At 44.0% G+C, this 25,792-nt stretch overlaps 1 protein-coding gene across 2 annotated transcripts in view; it reads left to right on the top strand.

The window, feature by feature from the left end:
- The window catches only part of LOC117371655 (arf-GAP with coiled-coil, ANK repeat and PH domain-containing protein 3-like), a 53,661-nt gene extending 34,461 nt beyond the window's left edge, over positions 1-19,200 (top strand). The window contains exons 17-21 of one of the 2 annotated variants that reach the window (XR_008648694.1): positions 1,586-1,687; positions 3,218-3,432; positions 11,126-11,235; positions 12,178-12,284; positions 14,677-14,765. Coding sequence is in view for 1 of the 2 variants with exons in the window: in XM_055221616.1 (XP_055077591.1) it covers positions 1,586-1,687; positions 3,218-3,432; positions 11,126-11,235; positions 12,174-12,284; positions 14,677-14,824 (686 nt within the window). In the remaining variant the exon portion in view is untranslated. Of the gene's footprint in view, positions 1-1,585; positions 1,688-3,217; positions 3,433-11,125; positions 11,236-12,173; positions 12,285-14,676 lie in introns of both variants that reach the window. The other variant, XM_055221616.1, reaches the window with a different exon arrangement.
- The last annotated feature ends 6,592 nt before the right edge of the window (positions 19,201-25,792 follow it).

The raw sequence follows: 25,792 nt of genomic DNA, 5'->3' as shown, positions 1-25,792 counted from the left end.
CAGATTAGAATTTGTCAGATTACACTGTCAGATTAGACTCATTCAGGTTAGACCGTGTCAGATTAGATTTATTCAGATTAGATTTTCAGATTAGACTGTGTCAGATTAGACCATGTCAGATTATACAGTGTCAGATTAGTCTCTTTCAGATTATTTATATAGCGCTTTTCAAGACACTCAAAGTTGCTTCACAATACATAAAAGAATAAAATATCACAAAATTTACAACATAAAATCAACATTAAAAGCAATTTGACCATGTCAAGTTAGTGTTATATTAGACTCTGTCAGATTAGACAGTTTCAGAATAGTGCCAGATTAGACTGCATCAGATTGGACTCATTCAGATTAGATTCTTAGATTGGACTGTGTCAGATTAGACCTTTTCAGATTAGACCTTGTCAGATTACACTGTCAGATTAGATTCATTCAGATTAGACCGTGTCAGATTAGATTTATTTAGATTAGACCGTGTCAGATAAAACTGTGTCAGATTAGACTCATGCAGATCACTCATTCAGATTAGACTCTCAGATTGGTCTGTGTCAGATTACACTTTGTCAGATTAGACTGTGTAACATTAGATTTATTCAGATTAGACTGTCAGGTTAGATTTATTTAGATTAGTCCATGTCAGATTAGACTGTGGCAGATTAGACAGTTTCAGATTAGACTCTTAGATAGGACAGTATTAGATTAGACCTTGTCAGATTAGACTGTGTAAATTTAGACTCATTCAGATTAGACTGTGTCAGATTAAACCATTTCAGATTAAACTGTGTCAGATTATACAGTGCCAGATTATACAGTGTCAGATTATTCTCATTCAGATTAAACTGTCAGATTAGACCATGTCAAATTAGACTGTGTCATATTGGGCTCTGTCATATTAGACCGTTTCAGAATAGACCATGTCAGATTAGACTCCTTCAAATTAGACTCTCAGATTGGACTGTATCAGATCAGACTCATTCATATTAGACTGTGTCAGATTAGACCGTTTCAGATTAAACCGTGTAAAATTAGACTCATTCAGATTACACTGTCAGTTTAGACTGTCAGATTAGATTTATTCATATTAGATTTTCAGATTAGACCATGTCAGATTATACAGTGTCAGATTAGTCTCTTTCAGATTAGACCATGTCAAATTTGACTGTGTTATATTAGACTCTGTCAGATTAGACAGTTTCAGAATAGACCATGCCAGGTTAGACTGTCAGTTTAGACTCATTCAGATTAGATTCTCAGATTGGACTGTGTAAATTTAGACTCATTCAGATTAGACTGTTTGATTAGACTGTGTCAGATTAAATTGTTTCAGATTAAACCGTCTGAGACTAGACTCATTCAGATTGCACTGTGTTAGATTAGACTGTGTCAGATTAGTCCGTGTCACTTAGACCATGTCAGATTAGATAAATTCAGATTAGAATGTGTCAGATTAGATTCATTCAGATTAGACTGTGTTAAATTAAACTACGTCAGATTAGACCATGTCAGATTAGAATGTGTAAGGTTAGACCGTGTCAGATTAGAGGCTGTGTTTCTGTTTATGTTTGATGTGATGTCATTTCCTCTTCAGGTCCCGCTGGTCTTAGCAGCGACTCGGGGCTAGGGGGCAGCACTGACGGGAGCACAGATGTTTTAGCATTTGGATCAGTCGTGGACAGCGTCACAGAAGAAGGTCTGTGTTTTAATGAGAAATAATTTAAAAACACTAAAAAACAGGGATGTAACAACAACCTAAACGATATTGGCTAAAGTCACAATATCACACGCTCCTTTGGTAAAATGCTTTTTGAGGGAACTACATAGACCGTTGTTGTGGAAATAAGACTCCTTTTGCAGGCTCTGATAAATGTTGAAGCAAAGACAAGAGTTTATTTCTTGCAAGAAATAGGTCTGACATCATCTCCCCCTAATGTCAGCCCCCAAATGATGGAAATCACCAGGTTTATATAGTTTGAGATGACCAGAGGACATACATTTCAAAGTAAGGATGTGACACTCCTACTGAGGTGTGGCCAGACAAGCTCCTGGAGGCATTCATGAGCTTGATCACCTCAGGATGCAACATGTGGAGTCAAAACAATACAAGGTGTGATACATTTCAAAGGAGAGGGATCTGAAAGCCAACTGTATGGTCTGATTGCATCTTCACTTACATTACAAACACATCTTAACAAGATTACCAACCAAAAGGGAACAAAAGGGTTTGCATGAAAGGTTTCCTAACACTGTCTTCGACTACCAAACCAAATAAGTTTTAGTTACAAGACCACGTGGTTTCTAAAAGGTAAAATAATCACACAATATTTTAATTTCCTTTACAACCATGATCCTTTGCACCATTTCAGTGAGAGAGAGAGTAAAGAGAGATTTTAAAAAGAAAAGTGGTTCCTTTACTTCCTGGTTTAGTTGAACTTTTTTGTGTTCTGTAAAAGCAGCACTAATACTAATAACTGCAAACCCGGAAGTAAGCACCAAAAGCAACTCTCTGATTGGCTGCGCATGCGGTGCAGTTTCACTATGCCATTCAAAATCATGCCTCCAAAATTGAACTTCTTAATAAAGATTTTATAATGAGAGTTAAAATTAACTAACATAAACACAGTCTGTATAAAGAAGTAACTAAGTGAGTGCAACATCACCCACAGGTCAGCTACAAATGAAGCTCACCAAGGCTAGCAGTTATAGGGGCCAATTTCGAGCAGAGTTCCATATTTGGAATTCCAACTGCAAGTATCATAGCAACCAAAGAGCCAATCAGGAGTGATGCTGTTAAAGGTAATGCCCCTTCCTGCCCACACCACTGGTTTAGCACAGAGTGGGTCGGTGCTGTCAATCAAACCTGTTGGTAACGCTAGCAGGAGCGACCTGCAGCCTGTTATTAATGTTCATATCTTGATTTACAGACACAATAGTGAAATAAAAACCCCAAGATCATGTAGAGTGGGTTAATACGAACATTTAAGACCAAAATGATGGCTGCTGTCGTCAGTTATAGAGAGAGGGGACACAGTTTTTACACAGAAAGTGAATTGGAACGAGAGTCGATGGAACCGGAAGCGCGCCCTGATCACTTCCTGTTTGGAATGTGGCGGCTAGCGCGCCAGCTGTGTCCATTTATCTATAGTCTATGAGCTCAAACCTCAAAAGCACAGCACAAACACATCCCTGTCCTCATTCATTTGAAAATCCCTGTCTTCTTCAGAGGAGGAGTCTGAGTCGTCTAGTGAGGAGCCTTCAGACTCAGAGGACCATCAGGAGCTGCACCCAGGAGCCACGCTGCACCCCACGATGCTGCTGCTCAGAGCCGCTCGCCTGCACAACATCCCACTGATGGCAGAGTCGTTAGCCCACGGAGCTGACGTGCACACGGCCACCGAAGAGGAGGGCAAGACCGCGCTCATACAGGCCGTGATAGGGGTGAGACCAAACGGGTTATAAAATGGATATCAGCGTCAATGGCCAAAGATCAAAACGACACATATTTGGACAGTTTTCTGTGTCATTCTACTCTCCAGAACACTTACCCGTGACCCTGACCCTGACCAATCTCCAGGTGTCACTGACTCCATCTTCAGCCTATTACATTACTGTTTCAGCGACTTAAAAGTATCCTCACTTTGGGTTGCCTCACTTATGTCATTAATTTCAGAAAAGAGAATCTTATGTAATGAACATAAACATGCCAAATTGACATTGATAAATGATGTCACACATTTGACAGTTTATCTTATTTCTGTCTTTGCACATTAGTTTACATGATGTCTCTGTTTAAAACCTGCCATCACAAACACATCAGACTCATCACAGACTCATCACAGACACATGACAGAAACATCACACGCACATCAGACACATCACAAACATATCAGACACATTACAGACACATCACAAAACACATCAGACACATCACAGACACATCACAAACCGATCAGATACATCACAGACACATTACAAACACATGACAGACACATTACAGACACATCACAAACACATCAGACACATCACAAACACATTACATTGACAGCTGGACCCTCTCCTCCTCCTCGCCTGGCTCTCATCCTCCTCGCCCGGCTCTCCTCCTCCTCGCCTGGTCTTCCTCCTCCTCGCCTGGCCGATTTTTCTTGTTTTGTCTGATTTTTCCTGTTGTTTTGTTTTTATGTGTAGGCAGCACGATGGCTGAGTGGCAACACTCATGCCTCACAGCAAGAGGGTTTGGTTCGATCCCCGGGTCGCCCAGGTCTTTCTGTGTGGAGTTTTGCATGTTTCTCCCCGTGTCTGGATGGGTTTCCTCCGGGTACTCCGATTTCCCCCATCAACCAAAACATGAACGCCCTTCGAGACAACTGTTGTTGTGATTTTGGGTGTTACAAAAATAAATGAATTGAATTGAATTACAGACACATCAGGCACATCACAGACACACACATCAGACACATCACAGACACATTACAGACACATGACAAACACATCACAGACACATGACAAACACATCACAGACACATCAGACACATTACAAACACATCACAAACACATCATGCACATCACAGACACATCACAAACACATCAGACGCATCACACACAAATAGAACACATCGAAGAATCACAAATCACAGACATATCAAAAAGACATCAGACACAATCACGTTAGAGAAACATCGCAGACACATCAAAGACACATCACAAAAAGATCAAAGGACATCACAAAAAGATCAAAGGACATCACAATCGCATCACAGACACATCACAAACGCGTCACAGACACATCACAGACACATCACAATTTCAACACAGAAATGTCAGAAACATCACAGACACATCACAAACACATCACAAACATGCCACAGACACATCACAGACATATCACAACGACATCACAGACACATCACACACATCCGAGACACGTCAGACACATCAAAAACACATCATACACACTTCAGTCACATCATAGCCACATCAGACACATCACAGACACATCACAATCACATAAGACACATCAGACACATTACAGACACATTAGACACATAACAGAGATATCATAAACACGCCACAGACACATCGCAAACACATAAGACACAACAGACACATCAGAGACATATCAGACACATCATAGACACATCAGATACATCACAAACACGCCACAGACACATCACAGACATATCACAAACATATCACAGACATAACAGACACATCACAAACACATCAAAGACACTTCAGACACATCACAGACAGGTTACAAAAATATCCCAAACACGTCACAGAAACATCAGACACATTACAAAGATATCAGACACATCAAAGACATATCTGACACATCTCAGACACATCACAGACACATCGTAAACATGTCACAGACACATCACAGACAAACCACATAAACATCACAAACACATCGCTGACACATCAGACACATCACAGACACCTCACAGACATATCAGACACATTACAGACACATCGCAGACTTAACAGACACATCACAGACACATCACAAACACATCACGGAAACTTCAGACACATCACAGACATGTCAGACACATCAGACACGTCACAGTCACGTTACAGACACGTCAAACACATCACAGTCACGTTACAGACACATTACAGACACGTCACAGATACATTAGACACATCACAGAGACATCATAAACATGTCACAGACACATTAGACACATCACAGAGACATCATAAACATGTCACAGACACATCACAGCACATCACACACACATCACAGCATATCACAGATAAATCACAGAAAGAGCACAAACACATGACAGACATCACAAACGCATCACAGAAACATCAGACACATATCAGAGACACGTCAGACACATCAAACACATCACAAACATGTCAGACACTTCACAAACACATCAGACACTGCACAAACACATCACAAACACATCAGACACATCACAGACACATTACAAAAACATCCCAAACACCTCACAGATACATCACAGACACATCAGACACATTACAGTTATATCAGACACATCAAAGACATATCAGACACATCTCAGACACATCACAGAAACATTAGTCACATCACAGAGACATCATAAACACATCAGACACATCACAGCAAATCACGGACACATCACATACACATCCCAAACACATCACAGACACATCACAGAAAGAGCACAAACACATGGCAGACATATCACAAACACATCACAGAAACATCACACATATATCAGAGACACATCAGACACATCAAACACATCACAGACACATCAGACACTTCACAAACACATCACAAACACATCAGACACATTACAGAAATATGCCAAACACCTCACAGATACATCACAGACACATCAGACACATTACAGACACATTAGACACATCTCAGAGACATCATAAACACATCACAGACACATCACAGCCATATCACAAACACATCACTGACACATCAGAAACACCACAAGCACATCACAGACACGTCACACACATCACAAACACATCAAAAACACGTCACAGACACTTCAAACACATCGGACACATCACAAACACATCAGTCATATCACAGACACAGAAACATCCCAAACACCTCACAGACACATCAGGCACTTCACAGACATATCAGACACATAACAGACACATCACAAACACATCACAGACACATTACAGAAACATCCCAAAAACGTCACAGATACATCACAGACACATCAGACTAATTACAGACATATCGGGCACATCACAGATTTATCACATACACATCACAAACACATCACTGACACATCAGAAACATTACAGACTTATTACAAACACATCACAGACATATCACAGTGCATCACAAATACATCACCTACACATCAACAAACATATCACAGACACATTGGAGACCTCACAGACACATCAGACACATATCAGACACATCTCAGACACTTCACAGAAATATCATAAACACATCACAGACACAACACATCACAGACACATTGCATACACATCACAAACACATCACAGACACATTGCATACACATCACAAACACATCACAGACACATTGCATACACATCACAAACACATCACTGACACATCAGACACATCACAGGCGCATCGCCAATACATCACAGACAAATCACAAACACATCTCAGACTCATTAGACACATCAGACACCTCACAGAAACATCAGAGACATCACACACAGGCCACAAACACAGACATTTCACAGACACATCAGCCACATCACAAACACATCCCAGACACATCACAAAGGCGTCACAGATACATCACAGAAACATCACAAAGATGTCACAGACACATCACAGAAACATCAGACACATCAGACATATCAGACATATCAGACACATCACAGACACATCAGACACATCACAGACAGATTTCAAACACATTACAGACACATCCCCTCCCTGAACCGCCACCTTAACGTGGTGGAGGGGTTTGAGTGCCCGAATGATCCTGGGAGCTATGTTGTCAGGGGCTTCATGCCCCTGGTAGGATCACCCATGGCAAACAGGTCCAGGGGGACAGGACAGACGAAGAGCGGTTCAGAAGCCCCTTATGAAGAGAATTCAATCAAGGCCAGCTACGTCGCCCGGACCGGCGTTACCGGGGCCCCAGCCTGGAGCCAGGCCTGGGGTGGGTGCTCGACAGCGAGCACCTGGTGGCCGGGCCTTTCCCCACGGGGTCCGGCCGGGCTCAGCCCGAAGGAGTGACGTGGGGCCGTCCTCATGTGGACCCACCACCGGCAAGAGGATCCGTAAGGGGCCGGTGCTTGAAGATCTGGGCAGCAGTCGAAGGCGGGGGCCTCGACGACCGGATCTCTGGACATGGAGACTGGCTCTGGGGACATGGAATGTCGCCTCGCTGGGGGGGAAGGAGCCGGAGCTTGTGCGGGAGGTTGAGTGTTACCGACTAGATATAGTCAGCCTCGCCTCCACGCACAGTTTGGGCTCTGGAACCCAACTTCTTGAGAGGGGCTGGACTCTCCATCTCTCTGGCATTGCCCGCGGGGAGAGGCAGCGAGCTGGTGTGGGCTTGCTCATTGTCCCATAGCTCAGCCGCTTCGTGTTGGGGTTCACTCCGGTGAACGAGAGGGTCGTGTCCCTGCGCCTTCGGGTTGGGGACAGGTCTCTCACTGTTGTGTCGGCCTACAGGCCAAACAGCAGTGCAGAGTACCCGGCCTTCTTGGAGTCCCTGGGAGGGGTACTAGACAGTGCACCGAATGGGGACGCCGTTGTTCTCCTGGGGGACTTCACCGCCCATGTGGGTAACGACAGTGACACCTGGAGGGGCGTGATTGGGAAGAACGGCCTCCCTGATCTGAACCCGAGTGGTGTTTTGTTATTGGACTTCTGTGCTAATCACAGTTTGTCCATAACAAACACCATGTTCGAGCATAAGGGTGTCCATCGGTGCACGTGGCACCAGGACACTCTAGGTCGGAGGTTGATGATCAACTTTGTTGTCGTGTCATCTGACCTCCGACCGCGTGTCTTGGACACTCAGGTGAAGAGAGGGGCTGAGCTGTCAACCGATCACCACCTGGTGGTGAGTTGGATCCACTGGCGGAGGAGGAAGCCAGACAGACCTGGCAGACCCAAGCGTATTGTAAGGGTCTGTTGGGAATGCCTGGCAGAGCCTTCTGTCAGAGGGGTCTTCAACTTACACCTCCGGGAGAACTTCTCCCTGTTCCCGGGGGAGGTTGGAGACATGGACTCCAAGTGGGCCTCTATTGTCAATGCGGCCGCTCGTAGTTGTGGTCATAAGGTCTGCGGTGCTTGTCACGGCGGCAATTCCCGAACCCGGTGGTGGACACCGGAAGTAAGGGATGCCGTCAAGCTGAAGAAGGAGTCCTATCGAGCCTTGTTGGCTCGTGGGATTGCTGAGGCAGCCGCTGAGTACAGGCGGGCCAAGTGTGCTGCAGCTCGTGCGGTTGCAGAGGCAAAAACTTGGGGTTGGGAGGAGTTTGGGGAGGCCATGGAGGAGGACTATCGGACGGCCTCAAAGAAATTCTGGCAAGCTGTTCAACGCCTCAGGAGGGGGAAGCAGTGCTTCACCAACACTGTTTACAGTGCCGGTGGAGAGCTGCTGACCTCGACTGGGGATGTTGTCGGGCGGTGGAAGGAATACTTTGAGGATGAACTCAATCCCCCCGTCATGTCTTCCGAGGAGGAAGCAGAGACTGGGGACCCGGAGGCGGACTCATCCATCACCCTGGCTGAAGTCACCGAGGTGGTTAGCAAGCTCCTCGGTGGCAAGGCTCCGGGGGTGGACGAGATCCATCCCGAGTACCTCAAGTCTCTGGATGTTGTGGGACTGTCTTGGCTGACACGTCTCTGCAACATCGCGTGGCGGTCGGGGACAGTACCTGTGGAATGGCAGACCGGGGTGGTGGTCCCTCTGTATAAGAAGGGGGACCGGAGGGTGTGTTCCAATTACAGGGGAATCACACTCCTCAGCCTTCCCGGTAAGGTCTATTCCAGGGTACTGGAGAGGAGAATCCGACCGATAGTCGAACCTCGGATTCAGGAGGAGCAGTGTGGTTTTCGTCCTGGTCGTGGAACACTGGACCAGCTCTATACTCTCCATCGGGTCCTCGAGGGTTCATGGGAGTTTGCCCAACCAGTCCACATGTGTTTTGTGGATCTGGAGAAGGCATTCGACCGTGTCCCTCGTGGTGTCCTTTGGGGACACCACGAGGGACACATCAATTACATCACAGACACATCAGACTCATCACAGACACATCCCAGACAGATTTCAAACACATCACAGACACATTAGACACACCACAAACACATCACAGACACATCACAGATACATCACAAAGACGTCACAGACACATCGCAGACACATCATAGACACATCACAGACACATCACAGACACATCAGGCACATCAGACACATCACAGACACATCAGACACATCACAGACACATCAGACACATCACAGACACATCAGACACATCACAGACACATCAGACACATCACAGACACATCAGACACATCACAGATACATCACAGACACATCAGACACATCACAGACACATCAGACACACCACAAACACATTACAGACACAGCACAGATACATCACAAAGACAACAGATACATTGCAGACACATTCCAGAGACATCACAGACACATCACAAACACATAAGACACATTAGACGCATCACAGACACATCAGACACATCAGACACGTCACAGACACATCAGACACATCAGACACATTACAAACTATTCATATATTATTATCAGATTTGCAAAGTTTTAATTTCATTATATTATTATAATTATTTTATTCTTTTATAAATTATATTATTTTGACTTAATAAAAAATCCATTGTAAAGAACATCGTCCCTCAGATCACTCACATCAGACTGTGCAGTTTGCGTCTCATTTAGTGAATTAAAGGCACAGACATCAGAATATAATTAGATTATAATCAAATTTATAATCTGATTATAATCTAATAATCTAATCACAGATTTATAAGTGGTTATTTGAACCATTGTCCAAATAACATTCAAAGCTTCTACATTACGCAAACTGACTCTGTGAAATCCATGTTCTAATGCTCCTCCTCAAAAATAGACCTGGTGCAAATCATCTTTTCTTTGTAAGATTAATGAATTTGTACATGGTCCCTGTCAAATAAAGAATAAAGAAAGAAAGAAAGTTGTGTTTTGTTTCATTCACATGTTTGAGTAACACTTGATTATTAGTCTGTCTATATCTCCAAAGCTCAAAATGCTCTGTTCCACCTTGTGATGTCATGAAGTGGTAGTTTTCAAGTTAATAACTACTTTTACTTTTAGTTCAGTATAGATTTGCAATTCCAGACCTGAAATGATCCAAATGATTCTATTGAAGGTGTATGGAGTTTAAAAACACAGTGGAGCACTTCCTGTATGACCACATGATGACATCACAAGGAGTGTTTTCAGTTTGAGAGAAGATCTAAGACTAAATACGCAAGGTTTGAAATGAAACAAAACACAACTCCAGGATTGTTTGAGATGACGAGACATTAGGTCAGAGGTCAGAGAGTCGAGTCATATGATATTTTAAATCCTGTGATAATTCCCGAATTAGTTAAGGGTTAGATTTTAAACATTAGCAGTGATTTTTCTCTCTTCTTCAGGGTTCTCTGATCGCCTGTGAGTTCCTGCTCCAAAATGGCACAGATGTGAATCAGAGGGATATGAGGGGGAGGGGCCCACTGCACCACGCCACCTACCTCGGACACACTGGGTAAAACTGATCCGACAGTTTGATATGTATGATATAGAGCCGTCAGAATATCGAAAATCAAACACTAATTAATACTGAAACGAGTATTGAAACTAGATCCTAGTCCTGGTTTAATCCTGGTTCAGTCCTGGTGTAGTCCTGGTTTAGTCCTGGTTTAGTCCTGGTTCAGTCCTGGTTTACTCCTGGTTTAGCCCTGGTTAAGTCATGGTTTAGTTCTGGTTCAAGCCAAGTTCAGTCCTTGTTCAGTCCTTGTTTAGTCCTGGTTTAGACCTGCTTTAGGCCTTGTTTAGTCCTGGTTTAGTTCTGATTTAAAGAGCGCATTTTCAGGAGCCTGTGGTCAGTCCGAGCTCATGGTCTTATTTAGAAATTTGATTTTACACAAAGCTGAGAATGACTCACTGAAAAACTGTTGGCTAATGCTAATGCTGGCTTGTGACTATAATGTTATTTGACAGGGACTTGTTTAGCTAATCTGTTGGAGTCCAGATAAATCTGTTCTTTATGGTCAGATTGTGTTAGGGTTAGGGTTAGTTCTGTTATTTTAAGATTAAGTTCTGTTAATTCAGATTAATGCTGCGTTCACACTGGGGCATCAAGGACGCGCTGGACACCTCTATTTGGACGCCTGTACATTTGAGGGCAGACGCTCTCGACGCGCGTCTTGGACGCTCTCGACGCGCGTCTTGGACGCTCTCGACGCGCGTCTTGGACGCTCTCGACGCGCGTCTTGGACGCTCTCGACGCGCGTCTTGGACGCTCTCGACGCGCGTCTTGGACGCTCTCGACGCGCGTCGCGTCCAGATGAAGCGCGTCCAGCTGAAGCACGTCCAGCTGACGTCTAAAACAGAACTTCAGGCAGAGCAGTGCTTACTGTTAGTTTCTTCTTGGCATATTCTCTTGTTTATTTATCCATATTCACTGTACTTTCCTTGTGTCAGTCAGGTGTGCTTGTTCCTGAAGCGCGGTGCATCTCAAACTGAGGTGGACGAACAAGGATATGACCCCCTGAGCATCGCGGTGCAGACGGCCAACGCCGACATCGTCACACTGTGAGAAGCAGTTTTATATAGACACCGATAAGCCGCTTATTAAAGGCTAGGGCTGTACAGAACACAGACAAGACGCTTCTTAAAGGGGAGGGCTGTACAGTGCAATGGAACCACAGACTGTTAAAATAAGTAACTGTGATGTCGCAGCTTTTAGTTTCAGATGAATCTCATCGAGGCTACCAGTTATAGAGGCCAATTTTAAGTAGAGTTCCATATTTGGAATTCTAACTTTGAGTATCATAGCAACCAAAGAGCCAATCAGAAGCGAGGCTGTTGAAGGTAACGCCCCTTCACCCGGCACGTCTGGTTTAGGCGCTTAGTAACGCTGTCAGTCAAACCTGTTGCTCACGCTAGTGGGAATGGCCTCGAAGAAAGAAGGTGCCTGATTTGTCTGTTATTAAAGTTTATATCTTGATTTACAGACACTATAGTAACCCTATGATCATGTAGAGCGGGTTAATAGAAATATTTAAGACAAAAATAACAGTCTATGAATGGAGTCGACACATTGATTTGAGTCCATTTGTCAGGATCCAGCTCCTCAGAATCAGAAATGAAGTTCAAAAGTTTATCATTTTGTCACTATTTGAATGTTGTGTCTTTTTGAAACACAACTGTCATTGTAGGTTCAGACTCTTAGATACGAGCGCCTGAAGCACTGGTCACTCTCTGACCACAAACAAATACAAATCAAGGCGGTCCCAGGCCAGCCAAGAGACATAGTCCCTTCAGCGTGTCCTGGGTCTTCCCCAGGGCCTTGGATTTATAAGAGCTGATTCTTATCCCAAGCGCTTCACACTTGGCTCAAACTGCCCCAATGCCTGCTGCAGGTCCTGGCTCGATGAAGCCATCAGGACAACATCATCTGCAAACAGCAGCCAGGAGATCCTGTAGTTCCCTAAACGGGACCCCCTCCGGCCCCCGAACCAGACCCCCTCCAGCCCCTGAACCGGACTCATTTCAGCCCCCAAACTGGACCCCTCCAGCCTTTGAACCGGACCCCCTCCAGCCTATGGCTGTGCCTAGAAATTCTGTCCATAAATACAATTAACAGAATCGGTGACAAAGGGCAGCCCTGGCAGAACCCAACATGCACTGGGAACAGGTCTGACATACTGCTGGTAATGCGACCACAGCTCCTGCTCCAGTCATACAGGGACCAGACAGCCCTTAACAAAAGGCCCCGCACCACAAGGGACACAAGTTGAATGCCTTCTCCAGATCCACAAAAAGATGTGGACTGGTTGGGCAAACTCCCTTGAACTCTCAAGGACCCAATGGAGAGTATAGAGCTGGTCCAGTATTCCGCAACTGGGACGAAAACCACTCTGCTGCTCCTTAAGCCAAGGTTCGACTATCAGCCAGATTCTCCTCTCCAGTACCTGGAATAGACCTTACCAGGAAGGCTGAGGAGTGCGATTCCCCTGTAGTTGGAACTCCACCCCAGTCTGCCAGTCCAGAAGTACTGTCCCCGTCCTCCAAGCGATGTTGCTTAGACGTGTCAGCTAAGATAGCCCCACAACATCCAGAGATTTAAGATACTAGGGACGGATCTCATCCACCCCCAGAGCCTTGCCATCAAGGAGCTTGCCAACCACCTCAGTGACTTCAGCAAGGGTGATGGACGAGTCTGCCTCAAAGTCCCCAGTCTCTGCTTCCTCCTCAGAAAATGTGGTGAGATTGAGAAGATCCTCAAAGTATTTCTTTCACCGTCTGACAACATCCCCAGTCGAGGTCAGCAGCTCTCCACTCGCACTGTAAACAGTGTTGGTGAACCACCACTTCCCCCTCCTTGAGGAGTCAGACGGTTTGCCAGAATCTTTTTGAGGCTGTTCGATAGTCCTCCGCCATCGTCTCCCTGAACTTTTCCCAACTCTGCCCTGTCAGGGCATAGTCATCGTCCCCGCCCGGTCCCAGTCGGGGCGTGGTCATCGTTCCCATTGCTGTTTTCATCAGAATACAACATGACTAGACGTTTAAAATCTGCTCTTTACAAAAGTCACGAAAAGGATTTAAAAGTTTTAAGAGTCAGAAATACTGCATGTCCCTGTGTCTAACCTCACTGGTCAGCAGACTGACCCGTCTCTGACCTCACTGGTCAGAGGGCTTTTTTTAGTTTCCACTCAAAGCTTGTATTCTGTTTTTTCAAGTGGTGCCTTTTACTTCCCTTCTACTGATAAAGTTACTACTGTTTATAGTTGCAGTTCTACTACTACTATTGTTACTGCTACTACTACTACAACTACTACTGCTTCTACTACTACTACTACTTTTACTTGTAATTTTGTTTTTCATATTTTTGAGTCAGTAAAAATCCTTTTAAGTTACCTTTAAAATGTCCTCAAATGCCGGAGCCTGATGATATGTTTTTGTGTTCTTGCTCTCGTTCCAGGCTGCGTTTGGCTCGGATGAATGAGGAGATGAGGGAGTGCGAGATTCCTCTGGGACAGCCAGGTCCATACCCAAACAGCAGCCCCACAGAACTGCAGTACAAGAAATGTATTCAGGAGTTCATCTGCCTCACCATAGATGAGAGCTAGTACACACAGTACTACTACTACTAATACTACTGCTACTGCATACTGTTCACTATTATTGCTGGAGATATTACTACTACTACTACTACTACCTAGGGCCCTGTACTACGAAGCATGGTTTTGGTCACAAGAGTAAAAGGATTCAGTTCAGCGTAACAGTCAGTGATCGACTTGGGTCTTTCTAATGGAGACATCTACAGCCAATCCCCTGTGTGTCAGATGCCCTCCCTGTATTTTCATGGAGTCTTATTCTGTGTAAAAGCTGCTAACCCTTTAGACTCTACAGACATGCTCTGAAATGTCATTCTTGTTTTAGTTTGTCAGTTAAGATTTCGGTTATTTTGCCTAGTCTCCATGGAGCTGTCTGGAATGTTCCACAGTATGGCATTACACATGTCTATCTTGCTTTTTTCATTTCCAAATATTTGTATTGCTCAAAAGCACCTTAAAAACATGCAATCTTACTGTGAGCAGGGTCACCTCTCCACAGATCTGACCTATAACTCGGTCTGGTGGCATTCTCTGCTTGTCTCCACGCTGATTAATAACTTAAACACTGCAGGCAAAGCGATGACATCTTCATGGAGACAAGCAGATGGCAGACCTTCACATGAAAAGTTATGTATTGCTCCTTTAATCCAGAGTTTGCAAAACACACTTCATACTGACAGCAGGTCATCGTTAGCTTGACATCGTTACTTAGCTTACTTGCTTCGTAGTACAGGCTTCCAGTTTTAGATTTGGGAAAACTTTTAGCAGTTTATCCCAATGAGCTCCCACAATGCACTTATGCATCTCTGACTCGTGACAGTAAACAGTCTGAAACATAAGTGCATCACTATGCTAAACCACAACTCCGTGTGTACGGCGTTACTGGAGCTAGCCACTGTCACCTGCTTCTGTGTGTTTTCTACCAGGGTTATGCTAATACGTTAATTCTGGGGAAGCTAGCTGCACTCATACTTTTATTCCTTTTGGGGCAGATCTATAAAGTTAAGATTCTATCAGATTCTCATCACATTTACAGAATAAAAGGTCTAACTGTGTAAATGTTAAATATTTTGGGCCATTTTAAAATAAATCATCACAAAACTTGGATTTTCTTTTTATTATTTTAAACGTGCTATAGTAAGTAAAACTGACCCCTGTGAGCTCCATGTTCTAATGCTCCTCCTCAAAAATAGACCTGGAGTTGTGTTTTGTTTCACACATGCTTGAGTAACACTTTATTATTAGTCTGTTTACATCTCCAAAGCTCAAAATGCTCTGTTCCAACTTGTGATGTCATGAAGTGGTAGTTTTCAAGATAACAGCTCCTTTTACCTTTCGGTCAGTAGAGATTGGCAATTGCAGGACTGAAATGATCCAAATGACTAGTGAAGGTTGTATGGAGTTTAAAAACACAGTGGAGCACTCCCTGTAATACCACATGATGAAATCACAAGGTGGAACAGAGTGTTTTCTGTCTGAGAGAAGAACTCCACAACTCCAGGTCTGTTTTTGATGAGGAAACATGAGAACATAGTCACCTGCCTATCTCCATGGAAATAGATAAATGCCATATTGTGGCACATTTTAGACAAAGCAAACACATCTCCATGTAGACAAACAGAAAAGTTACACAGTATTTCTTTAACTCCAGTTCAAATGAATAAATTGTGTTTACTTTGTAGATCTGTCCCTTAATGAGATGTAACATCTTCAGCTCCTCGGATGATTCCTACAAGGCTCCTCAGATGATTCTTACAAGGCATTTGGGCTTTTGTCTGAGCTCCCAAGATGATTCTTTTGAGGCATCTGAGCTTTTGGCTCGTTTTAAAGAGTTAAGAAAAATGAGTTTTTAACTGTGATAAACTTTGGGCTGTTGCTTCTGAAGAGACTTGAACCAAGTAGAGAAGTGGAGATGATGTGGAGATGATATGGAGAAGATGTGGAGAGGTAGAGATGATGTGGAGATCTGGAGATGACGTGGAGAGGCGGAGATGTGGAGATGATGTGGAGAGATGGAGAGGTGGAGATGATGTGAAGAGGGAGGTGTGGAGAGGTAGAGATGATGTTGAGAGGTGGAGATGATGTGGAGAGATGCAGATGTGGAGAGGTGAAGATGATGTGGAGAGGTCGAGAAGTGAAGATGATGTGCATGTACAGAAAATATAATATCATTCAATATTTTGAATTGTCATATTTTTATATTTTTTATCAATTTAATGACATGTGTCTGACTTTTATTTATGTTAAAACCACATACGACTGACGGAGTCTGAAGTGTTCAGGACCAACAGAGGCTGTGATGTTCAGGACCGGCAGAGTCTGTGATGTTCAGGACCGACAGAGTCTGTGATGTTCAGGAATGACAATGTCTGCGAGTCTGTGGTGTTCAGGACTAACAAGGGTCTGTTAGTATGTGATGTTCAGGACTGACAGAGTCTGTGATGTTCACGATTGATAGAGTCTGTGGTGTTCAGGATTGACAGAGTCTGTGGTTTTCAGGATTGGCAGAGTCTGAGTCTGAGGTGTTCAGGACTGGCAACCTCAGACTCATAGACTGTTAGTCCTGAACACAGGACAGGTTCAGGATGGGTTTTGGGGAACCTGAAAGCTGCAGTTTGAGGTGTTTTCTTGGAGATGCTTTTGCACATGACCTTAATGACATGAAAGCTAATTTAAAATGTTTATTTAATTGTATTTTGTGTTTTGAATATTCTCATTTGATTCTTTTGGTGATGTTATGTCACAGACCAACGACAGAGCACAGTGTAGGGCTTTGGGCCAAACTGAAATATATTTGAAACATTCTGGGATTTTTACATGAAGAATGTTCCAAAACATTATAACCATCTGCTCCTTTGGACCAGTTTGGAGAAGGTTTAAACCATGTCTAAACCAGAACTAAACCAGGTCTAAACCAGGACTAAACCATGTTTAAACCAGGACTAAACCAGGACTAAACCAGGACTAAACCAGGACTAAACCAGGACCAAACCAGGACTAAACCAAGACTAAACCATAACTAAAACAGGTCTAACTCAAGACTAAACCAAGAAGAAACAATGACTAAACGTTTTTGAAGGGAAAGTGTTTGAAATGTAAAGTTGTTGCGATTGTTTCCTGTTTTACTCCTGTTACACATATGTCCAAAATGAAAATGTGACTTTAGAGTTTTGAGTTTGAGACGTTGGTGAGAAAAAGTGTGACCAGGGTCAGACGTGACTTCTGACCTCAGTATGTGACCAGGACCAGACCTGACCTCAGTGCGTGACCAGGACCAGACCTGACCTCTGACCTCAGCATGTGGTCAAGAGTGGCTCTTTCTGACCACAGTGTGTGGTAAAGAGTGGCTCTTTCTGACCACAGTGTGTGGTAAAGAGTGGTTCTTTCTGACCACAGTGTGTGGTAGAGTGGTTCTTTCCACAGTGTGCAGTAAAGAGTCATTCTGACAGCAGTGTGTGGTAGAGAGTCGTTCTTCCTGACCTCAGTGTGTGGTAGAGTGGTTCTTTCCACAGTGTGCAGTAAAGAGTCATTCTGACAGCAGTGTGTGGTAGAGAGTCGTTCTTCCTGACCTCAGTGTGTGGTAGAGAGTCGTTCTTTCTCACCACAGCATGTGGTAAAGAGTTGTTCTGACCACAGCATGTGATAAAGAGTTGTTCTTTCTGACCACAGCATGTGTTCTTTCTGACTGCAGTGTGTGGTAGAGTGGTTCTTTCTAACCGCAGTGTGTGGTAAAGAGTGGTTCTTTCTGACCGCAGTGTGTGGTAGAGTCATTTTTTCTGACCGCAGTGTGTGGTAAAGTCGTTCTTTCTGACCGCAGTGTGGTAAAGAGTCGTCCTTTCTGACCATATTGTGTGGTAAAGAGTTGTTCTTTCTGACCGCAGTGTGTGGTAAAGAGTGATTCTTTCTGACCGCAGTGTGTGGTAGAGTCATTCTTTCTAACTGCAGCATGGTAAAGAGTGGTTATTTCTGACCGCAGTGTGGTAAAAAGTGGTTCTTTCTGACCGCAGTGTGTGGTAAAGAGTGGGTCTTTCTGACCGCAGTGTGTGGTAGAGCCGTTCTTCCTAACCGCAGCATGGTAAAGAGTGGTTCTTTCTGACCTCTGTGTGGTAAAATCATTCTTTCTGACCGCAGTGTGTGGTAGAGTCGTTCTTTCTAACTGCAGCATGATAAAGAGTGGTTATTTCTGACCGCAGTGTGGTAAAAAGTGGTTCTTTCTGACCGCAGTGTGTGGTAAAGAATGATTCTTTCTGACCGCAGCATGGTAAAGAGGGTTGTTGTTGTAAATATTATTATGATTAAACTGCCTGCCTCTTTTTCATGTTGATGTCTTTAAACTTTAAATCTTCTGTGGGACTTTCAAAATAAAACAATAAAAAGAACATCTTGGACTCACTCTGCTCTCGGCCTTTTCTCTCCTGATTCTTTATGTTAGGATTCATGTGATGCAGTTAAAGGTGTATTATGTAACTTTTTTTTTACAGAGTATCTGCCACCGGCTTCTACGTCTGCATGAGTGTCTTCACGATACTTAACTTTAAAACTGTATTTCAATACTAAGGAACAGACTTGATACCCAATGTTAAAACCATCTTTCTTTAGACACTGTGCTGTTCCTCATTAAATGTTGTACTTTGTGTTCTATTCCCATGTGTCTCATATCCAGTAGGTTCGTAGCGGCCCATGGTCCTGTTTGGTCCTGGCTTAGTCCTGACTTAGTCCTGACTTAGTCCTGACTTAGTCCTGACTTAGTCCTGACTTAGTCCTGACTTAGTCCTGACTTAGTCCTGACTTAGTCCTGACTTAGTCCTGGCTTAGTCCTGGTTTAGTCCTGGTTTAGTCCTGGTTTAGTCCAGTACGTTCATAGTGGTCTAGGGTCCTGTTTGGTCCTGGTTTAGTCCTGGTTTAGTCCAGTAGATTCATAGTGGTCCATGTTCCTGGTATAGTCCTGGTTTGGTCCTGGTTTAGTCCAGTAGGTTCATAATGGTCCACGGGTGTCTGTGTATCTTATACTTGTGAAAGAGGCAGCTCACTCGTCATTATAAACATATAATGGGACTTTTTTAGTATCGATACCTGCTTGATATCTAGTTTTGATATCAATTTCAGCATTGATTAGGATCTGATTTTTGATACTTTTGATGAGTCTTCATGGAGATGTTTTTGCCCTGAATGTTCAATAGTATGGTATTATATTTGTCCTTCGCCATGGAGATGAGCAGGTGACGCCACCAGGCCAAGTTTTACAGGTCAGATCTGTGGAGAGGTGAGTACACAATAAGAATGTGTGTTTTCCAAGTCATTTTGAGATATGTAAAACACCTGTAATAAAAGTAAGATGGAAAAGGTAAATGCCACATGATGGAACATTCCAGGTGAAGCAATAACCTCTCCATGGAAACAAGCAGGTGGTGGACTCGCAACCAGAAGAAGACTCAGAGTGCCAAAAACAAAAGTGAAAATTACAAAACATGTTAATACATTGTTTAGGATGAATAGAGCTAAAAGGAAACACGGCGATCTAAAAAAGTTATGCGTTACAGTTAATACCCAATAAAAGTTAAAAAAAAACAACTCTTTAATACCCTATAGAAGTAAATACCCCCTCTTTAATACCCTATAGAAGTAAAATACACTTTCATTAATTAGGATAAGGACTTAGGATTTAGAGGGTCAAATGTTCTGCTGAGATGCATTGTCAGAGGGTCAAATGTTCTGCTGAGGCTCAGCGTCAGTAGTCAGAGGGTCAAATGTTCTGCTGAGAGTCAGGGTCAGGCGTGATAGGGTTAAATGTTCTGCTGAAGCTCAGTGTTAGGCGTCAGAGGGCCAAATGCTCTGCTGAGGTTCAGCGTTAGGAGTCAGAGGGTCAATTGTTCTGCTTAGGCGCAGGAGTCAGAGGGTCAAATATTCTGCTGAGGTGCAGGTTTGGGATTCAGAGAGTCAAATGTTCTGCTGAGGCTCAGGGTCAGGAGTGATAGGGTTAAATGTTCTGCTGAAGCCCAGTGTTAGGAGTCAGAGGGCCAAATGTTCTGCTGAGGTTCAGCGTTAGGAGTCAGAGGGTCAGATGTTCTGCTTAGGCGCAGGAGTCAGAGGAGCAAATATTCTGCTGAGGTGCAGTTTCAGGATTCAGAGAGTCAAATGTTCTGCTCAGGGTCAGGGGTCAGAGATTCAAATGTTCTGCTGAGGCTCAGCATCAAGAGTCACAGAGTCAAATGTTCTGCTGAGGCTCAGTGTCAAGAGAAAGAGGATCAAATGTTCTGTTGAGATGCAGGGTGAGGAGTCAGAGGGTCAAATGTTCTGCTGAGGTGCAAGATCAGGAATCAGAAGGTCAAATGTTCTGCTGAGTCTAAGGGTCAGAAATCAGACTGCTAAATGTTCAGCTGAGTCATATCATCAGGATTCAGGGTCAAATGTTCTGCTGAGGCTCAGCATCAGTAGTCAGGGTCAGTGTCAGGAGTCAGAGGGTCAAATGTTCTGCTGAGAGTCAGGGTCAGGCAGCAGAACATTTAACCCTAGTTAAATGTTCTGCTGAGGATCAGCGTTAGGAGTCAGAGGGTCAATTGTTCTGCGTAGGCGCAGGAGTCAGAGGGTCAAATGTTCTGCTGAGGCGCAGGGTCAGGAGTCAGTAGGTCAAATGTTCCGCTGACACTCAGGATTAGGAGTCAGAGGGCCAAATGTTCTGCTGAGGTGCAGGGTCAGAGGGTCAAATGTTCTGCTGAGGCTCAGGAGTCAGAGGGTCAAATGTTCTGCTGAGACTCGGTCAGGAGTCAGAGGGTCAAATGTCCTGCTGAGTCTTCAGGTCAGGAGTCATACCTTCCTTCTTTTTCTTTTTTTCTTTCCTTCCTCTCTCTCTCTCCCTTTCTCTCTCTCGCTCTCCCCCTCTCTCTCTGTCTGTCTCTTTCTCCCTAGTATTGTTCTGTCTTTGTCATTGCAGTGCTCCATCTCTCTTTTTTCCTTCTCCCTCTCTCTGCACATTGCACTCTTGCCTTCATTCTCCTTTCCCCCCTTTCTTCCTCTTCCTTCTCCCCCCATCTCCTCCTCTCATTTCTCTCTCCCTCCCTGTTCCATCTCTTTGTCTTTCTCTCATCCCTTCCTTTCCCTCTCCCCCTCTCTTTTCTTACTCACTTTAAGGTAGCTGTGATGTATCCAGTGCCCTTGGTTAATCTCATTTTAGACCTGGTTTAGACCTGATTTAGACCTGGCTGAGACCTAGTGTAGTCTTGGTTTTGGGGTGGGAGGGAGGGAGAGAGAGAGCACCACCCCTACCCCTATCCTCTCATTCACAAATAGAGAGAGGAAGGAGGCAGGGAGAGAGCACCTTTCTCTCCCTCCCTCTCTCTGTGTCCCGCTGTCCTGTAATGTGTGTAAACAGCTCTCACAAGGTCAGAGTCAGGAGAGCCCTCTCTAATCTGTCCCTCTGTTTCTCTGTCTCTTGCTCTCCCTCTTTGCCTCTCCTCCCATCCCTCCCTCCTCGCTCTCCCTCTCTCTCCCTCCCTGTCTCTGTCCCTCTCTTCTGTAATGTGCGAGAGAGAGATGAGAGACAGAGCAAGAGATAAGAGAGGGAAGGAGACAGAGAGAGAGAGAGAGGAGGGAGAAGGAAGAACAGAGAGGGAGAGAGAGGAGAAGGATAGAGAGAGACAAACAGAGAGCTCCACCTCCCCTAACATTGAGTGAGAGAGAGGAAGGACACAGAGAGGGTTGAAAAAAAGAGAAAAGAGAGAGAGGGATGAAAAAGAGACAGAGAACAGTGGCTTTTGGTTTAACCCAGAAAAAATAACTGGACACTGTGACCCAAATACACTTACTGTATTTGGGTCAGAGTGTACGTCTAAACCAAGAGTATAACTCCCTATGAGTTATACTCCTGGTTTAGATGTGGTTTAGGCCTTGTTTAGACCTGGTTTAGTCCTGGTTTAGACCTGGTTTAGTCCTAACTCTGGTTTAGTCCTCACCCTCGTTTAATTCTGATTTAAATCTGTTTTAGTCCTGATTCTGGTTCAGTCCTGGTTTAGTCACTACCCCTTCAGAGCGCTATCACAACACAATGAAACACATTGAAACTACTGCACATCACATTTGTCAAGTTGCTGTGTGCAGTTTTTTATCATGCTTTTGTATATATATGGAGAATTTTCATGTGTGAGCATGGCTTATAGGTGGAGCCTTGTAGAGACATGTACGGCTAACCGTAAGGAGGGTTAGAATAGGGCCCGGTTGAGATTACCACACATGCATGGATGGCACCTAAAAGCTCTTCAGGCATGTTTTTGATGAGGGAACAATGTAATAACATGGTAGAAAGCTCAAGAAAAGCTAAAGAGAGGGGGAGGAGAGAGGAGAGAGGGAGAAGGAGGAGAGAGAGGGAGAAGAGAGGGAGGAGAGAGGGAGGGAATTGAGAGAGAGAGGACAAAAAAGAGACAACACAGGGCTGTGGGTGCCTTTTACACATGTCAGGGCCAAATGTGACTGAGAGGGAGGGAGGGTTGGAGAGAGTGAGCAGAGCTGTGGACAGATAAGGTTTCTGACCATCAGTGACACTGCAGAGTTCATTTAATACAGAGAGAGAAAGAGAGAGACAGAGAGAGAGAAGAGAGAGAGAAAAGAGCGAGAGAGGACGGAGGGAGAACAGGAGTAACAGGAAGACAGAGGGATGAAATAGAGAGACAGAGAGAGGGATAAAATAAAGAACGAGAGAGAGAACAGACGGAGAGTGGTGGCTTTTGGTTTAACTCAGAAAAAGCAGGATAGAGTGACCCAAATAAACTCACTATATAAGGACTTATACTCAGTCCTAGTTTGAACCTGGTGTAAACCTGGTTTAGACATAGTTAGTTATGGTTTAGATGTGGTTTAGACGTAGTTTAATCCTCATTTATTCAATCATGAATCAGTGCTACTGTGGCCTCTGCATCTCAGGGAGAGAATTCTGAAGGCTCTGAGCTTTCACATGAGGCCTGTCCATATACTGACACTGAGACACACTTGGATGTGTCCTCTATCTGCAGGTTAAATCAGACATATTGTGCTTGTGTGTGCCCTATAGTTCTAATATATGACACCCAAGGATCATTATGTTATAATTTGGAGATTTTAAATCACAATATTCATCTAAAATGACTTAATAAAAGAAAGAAGTTCACTGACTTCCACTTTAGAACTGCGGCGCCCAATGTGAGGGACGTCGCTGTAAACGTCATCACAACTGTCAACGCCCCCTATGGATAGCTGCACATCACATTAGCAAGCAGCCCATTTTTTTTCATTTGTACCAAAATGACTATGCGATGCTGTCAAGTATCACAGATTTAGAAAATAAAACTAGAGAAGGAAGTGTATAGGTCACAATGGTGAAGGTGGAAATTGGGGATGATCGGCAAAATGGCGTCTTAAAAATAAGTGAAAAAAGGTTACTGAAACATGAATCTCTCTAAAAACAACTTCAGAGGCTCAATGAGAAGGAAACAACTACAACATGGTTAAAACTGTGAAAAGTCCAGCTTATAGAATGGTTCTGCTTCACATGGCCTGTACCTTTATAAACAGTGAGAGTGACACACGGCTCCTTTAAAGAGCCTTAGGATGAAGCCATTTCCTGTTAGTGGATAAGAAAATGAACAGAAACCAATGTCAGGGTCACCTTCATCATAACAGATACCTCCTCCTCTGTGTAAATATTAGTAGTCCAAATACCTCTACTACTACTGCAAGTACTGCTACTGCTGTATACAGAATACTACTACTGTGATAGAAGTACCTTGTGTATTTGTTATGTTAGATTCTGCACTGAAAGCTCCAGTTTGTAACTGTAAGAAGTGTGTCACCTGCAGACACATGAGCAGAGCATTCAATACTGAAACTGGACCTACAGCACTGTCACTCAAATCTTCTCCTCCTCTCTATCCCTCCCTCCTCCTCCTCTCATCTCCCTCCTCCTCTATATCCCTCCCTCCTACTCCTCCTTCAGCTATCTCCCTTTCTCTCTTCCTCCTCTCCTCTGTTATTTTTCTCCCCCCTTCATCCCTCCCTTCTACTCCTCCTTCAGCTTTACCTGCCTCTACCCCTCTCTCACTACCCTCCTTGATCCCGCTCCTCCCTACTCATCCTCTCTTTCCTCTCTCCACAATTCCTCTCCTCCCTCTCCTCTTTCTCTGCTGTCTATATCTGCTTTACTACCTTTCCTCTATCCCTCTCTCTCTTTGCCATAAAGAATGATGGAGGGACCAAAGATACAGACTCCTACCCACTACTACTACTACTACTACTACTACTACTACTGTTGCTGCTGCTGCTTCTGCTGCCGCTACTGCTACTATTAAACATGCCATCAATTCCATAATGCAAATAATACCCCTGCAGCCATCTAGACACTTAGAGTTGACTCACTTTGCACCTGTAACTGACAGAACTGTCCAAGAGATCGTTCATCTCCATGCTGCCTCCATGTGTTACCCACTAGATTTCTGTCTGTCTGTGCTCAACAGTTTACTATCACCACTCAATGGTATAGTTAAGATGTCACTTCAATCTGGAACAGTCCATGGGTGAGTCATGTGACCTGGTCAAGATGGTGCCATAAGACATGTCCCAATTCAACAGCTGCAGCCTTTGAGGAACCCTTCAAAGGACCCTTCAAAGGACCCTTCAAAGGACCCTTCGAATGACCCGACTCACGAAGGCTGCTTCTCCAAGTAGCCACGAGCTAGCTCACGGAGCCGCTCCCATCATCCAGCAAGAGATACGCTGCTAACGCTAATGCTAGTGCTAATGCTAATGCTAACCACACACGCAATACCATATTACGCACATGGATCGATTAAAATAGTTGGACCATGAGCCCAAGATATTATAATAAATCTTATGAAAAAAACACAAAAATTTAAAACAATTTGGCAATGTTCTTGTAATAAAATATCCTAAATGACCTTAAAATGACCTTAATTAAATAATTTGAATTCTGAAAGTAGGATTTTGATGTTGAAATTA

Source organism: Periophthalmus magnuspinnatus, chromosome 5 (genome assembly GCF_009829125.3).
Source record: "Periophthalmus magnuspinnatus isolate fPerMag1 chromosome 5, fPerMag1.2.pri, whole genome shotgun sequence".
Classification (NCBI taxonomy): Eukaryota; Metazoa; Chordata; class Actinopteri; order Gobiiformes; family Gobiidae; genus Periophthalmus; species Periophthalmus magnuspinnatus.
This window is presented reverse-complemented; position numbering and strand designations above follow the sequence as displayed.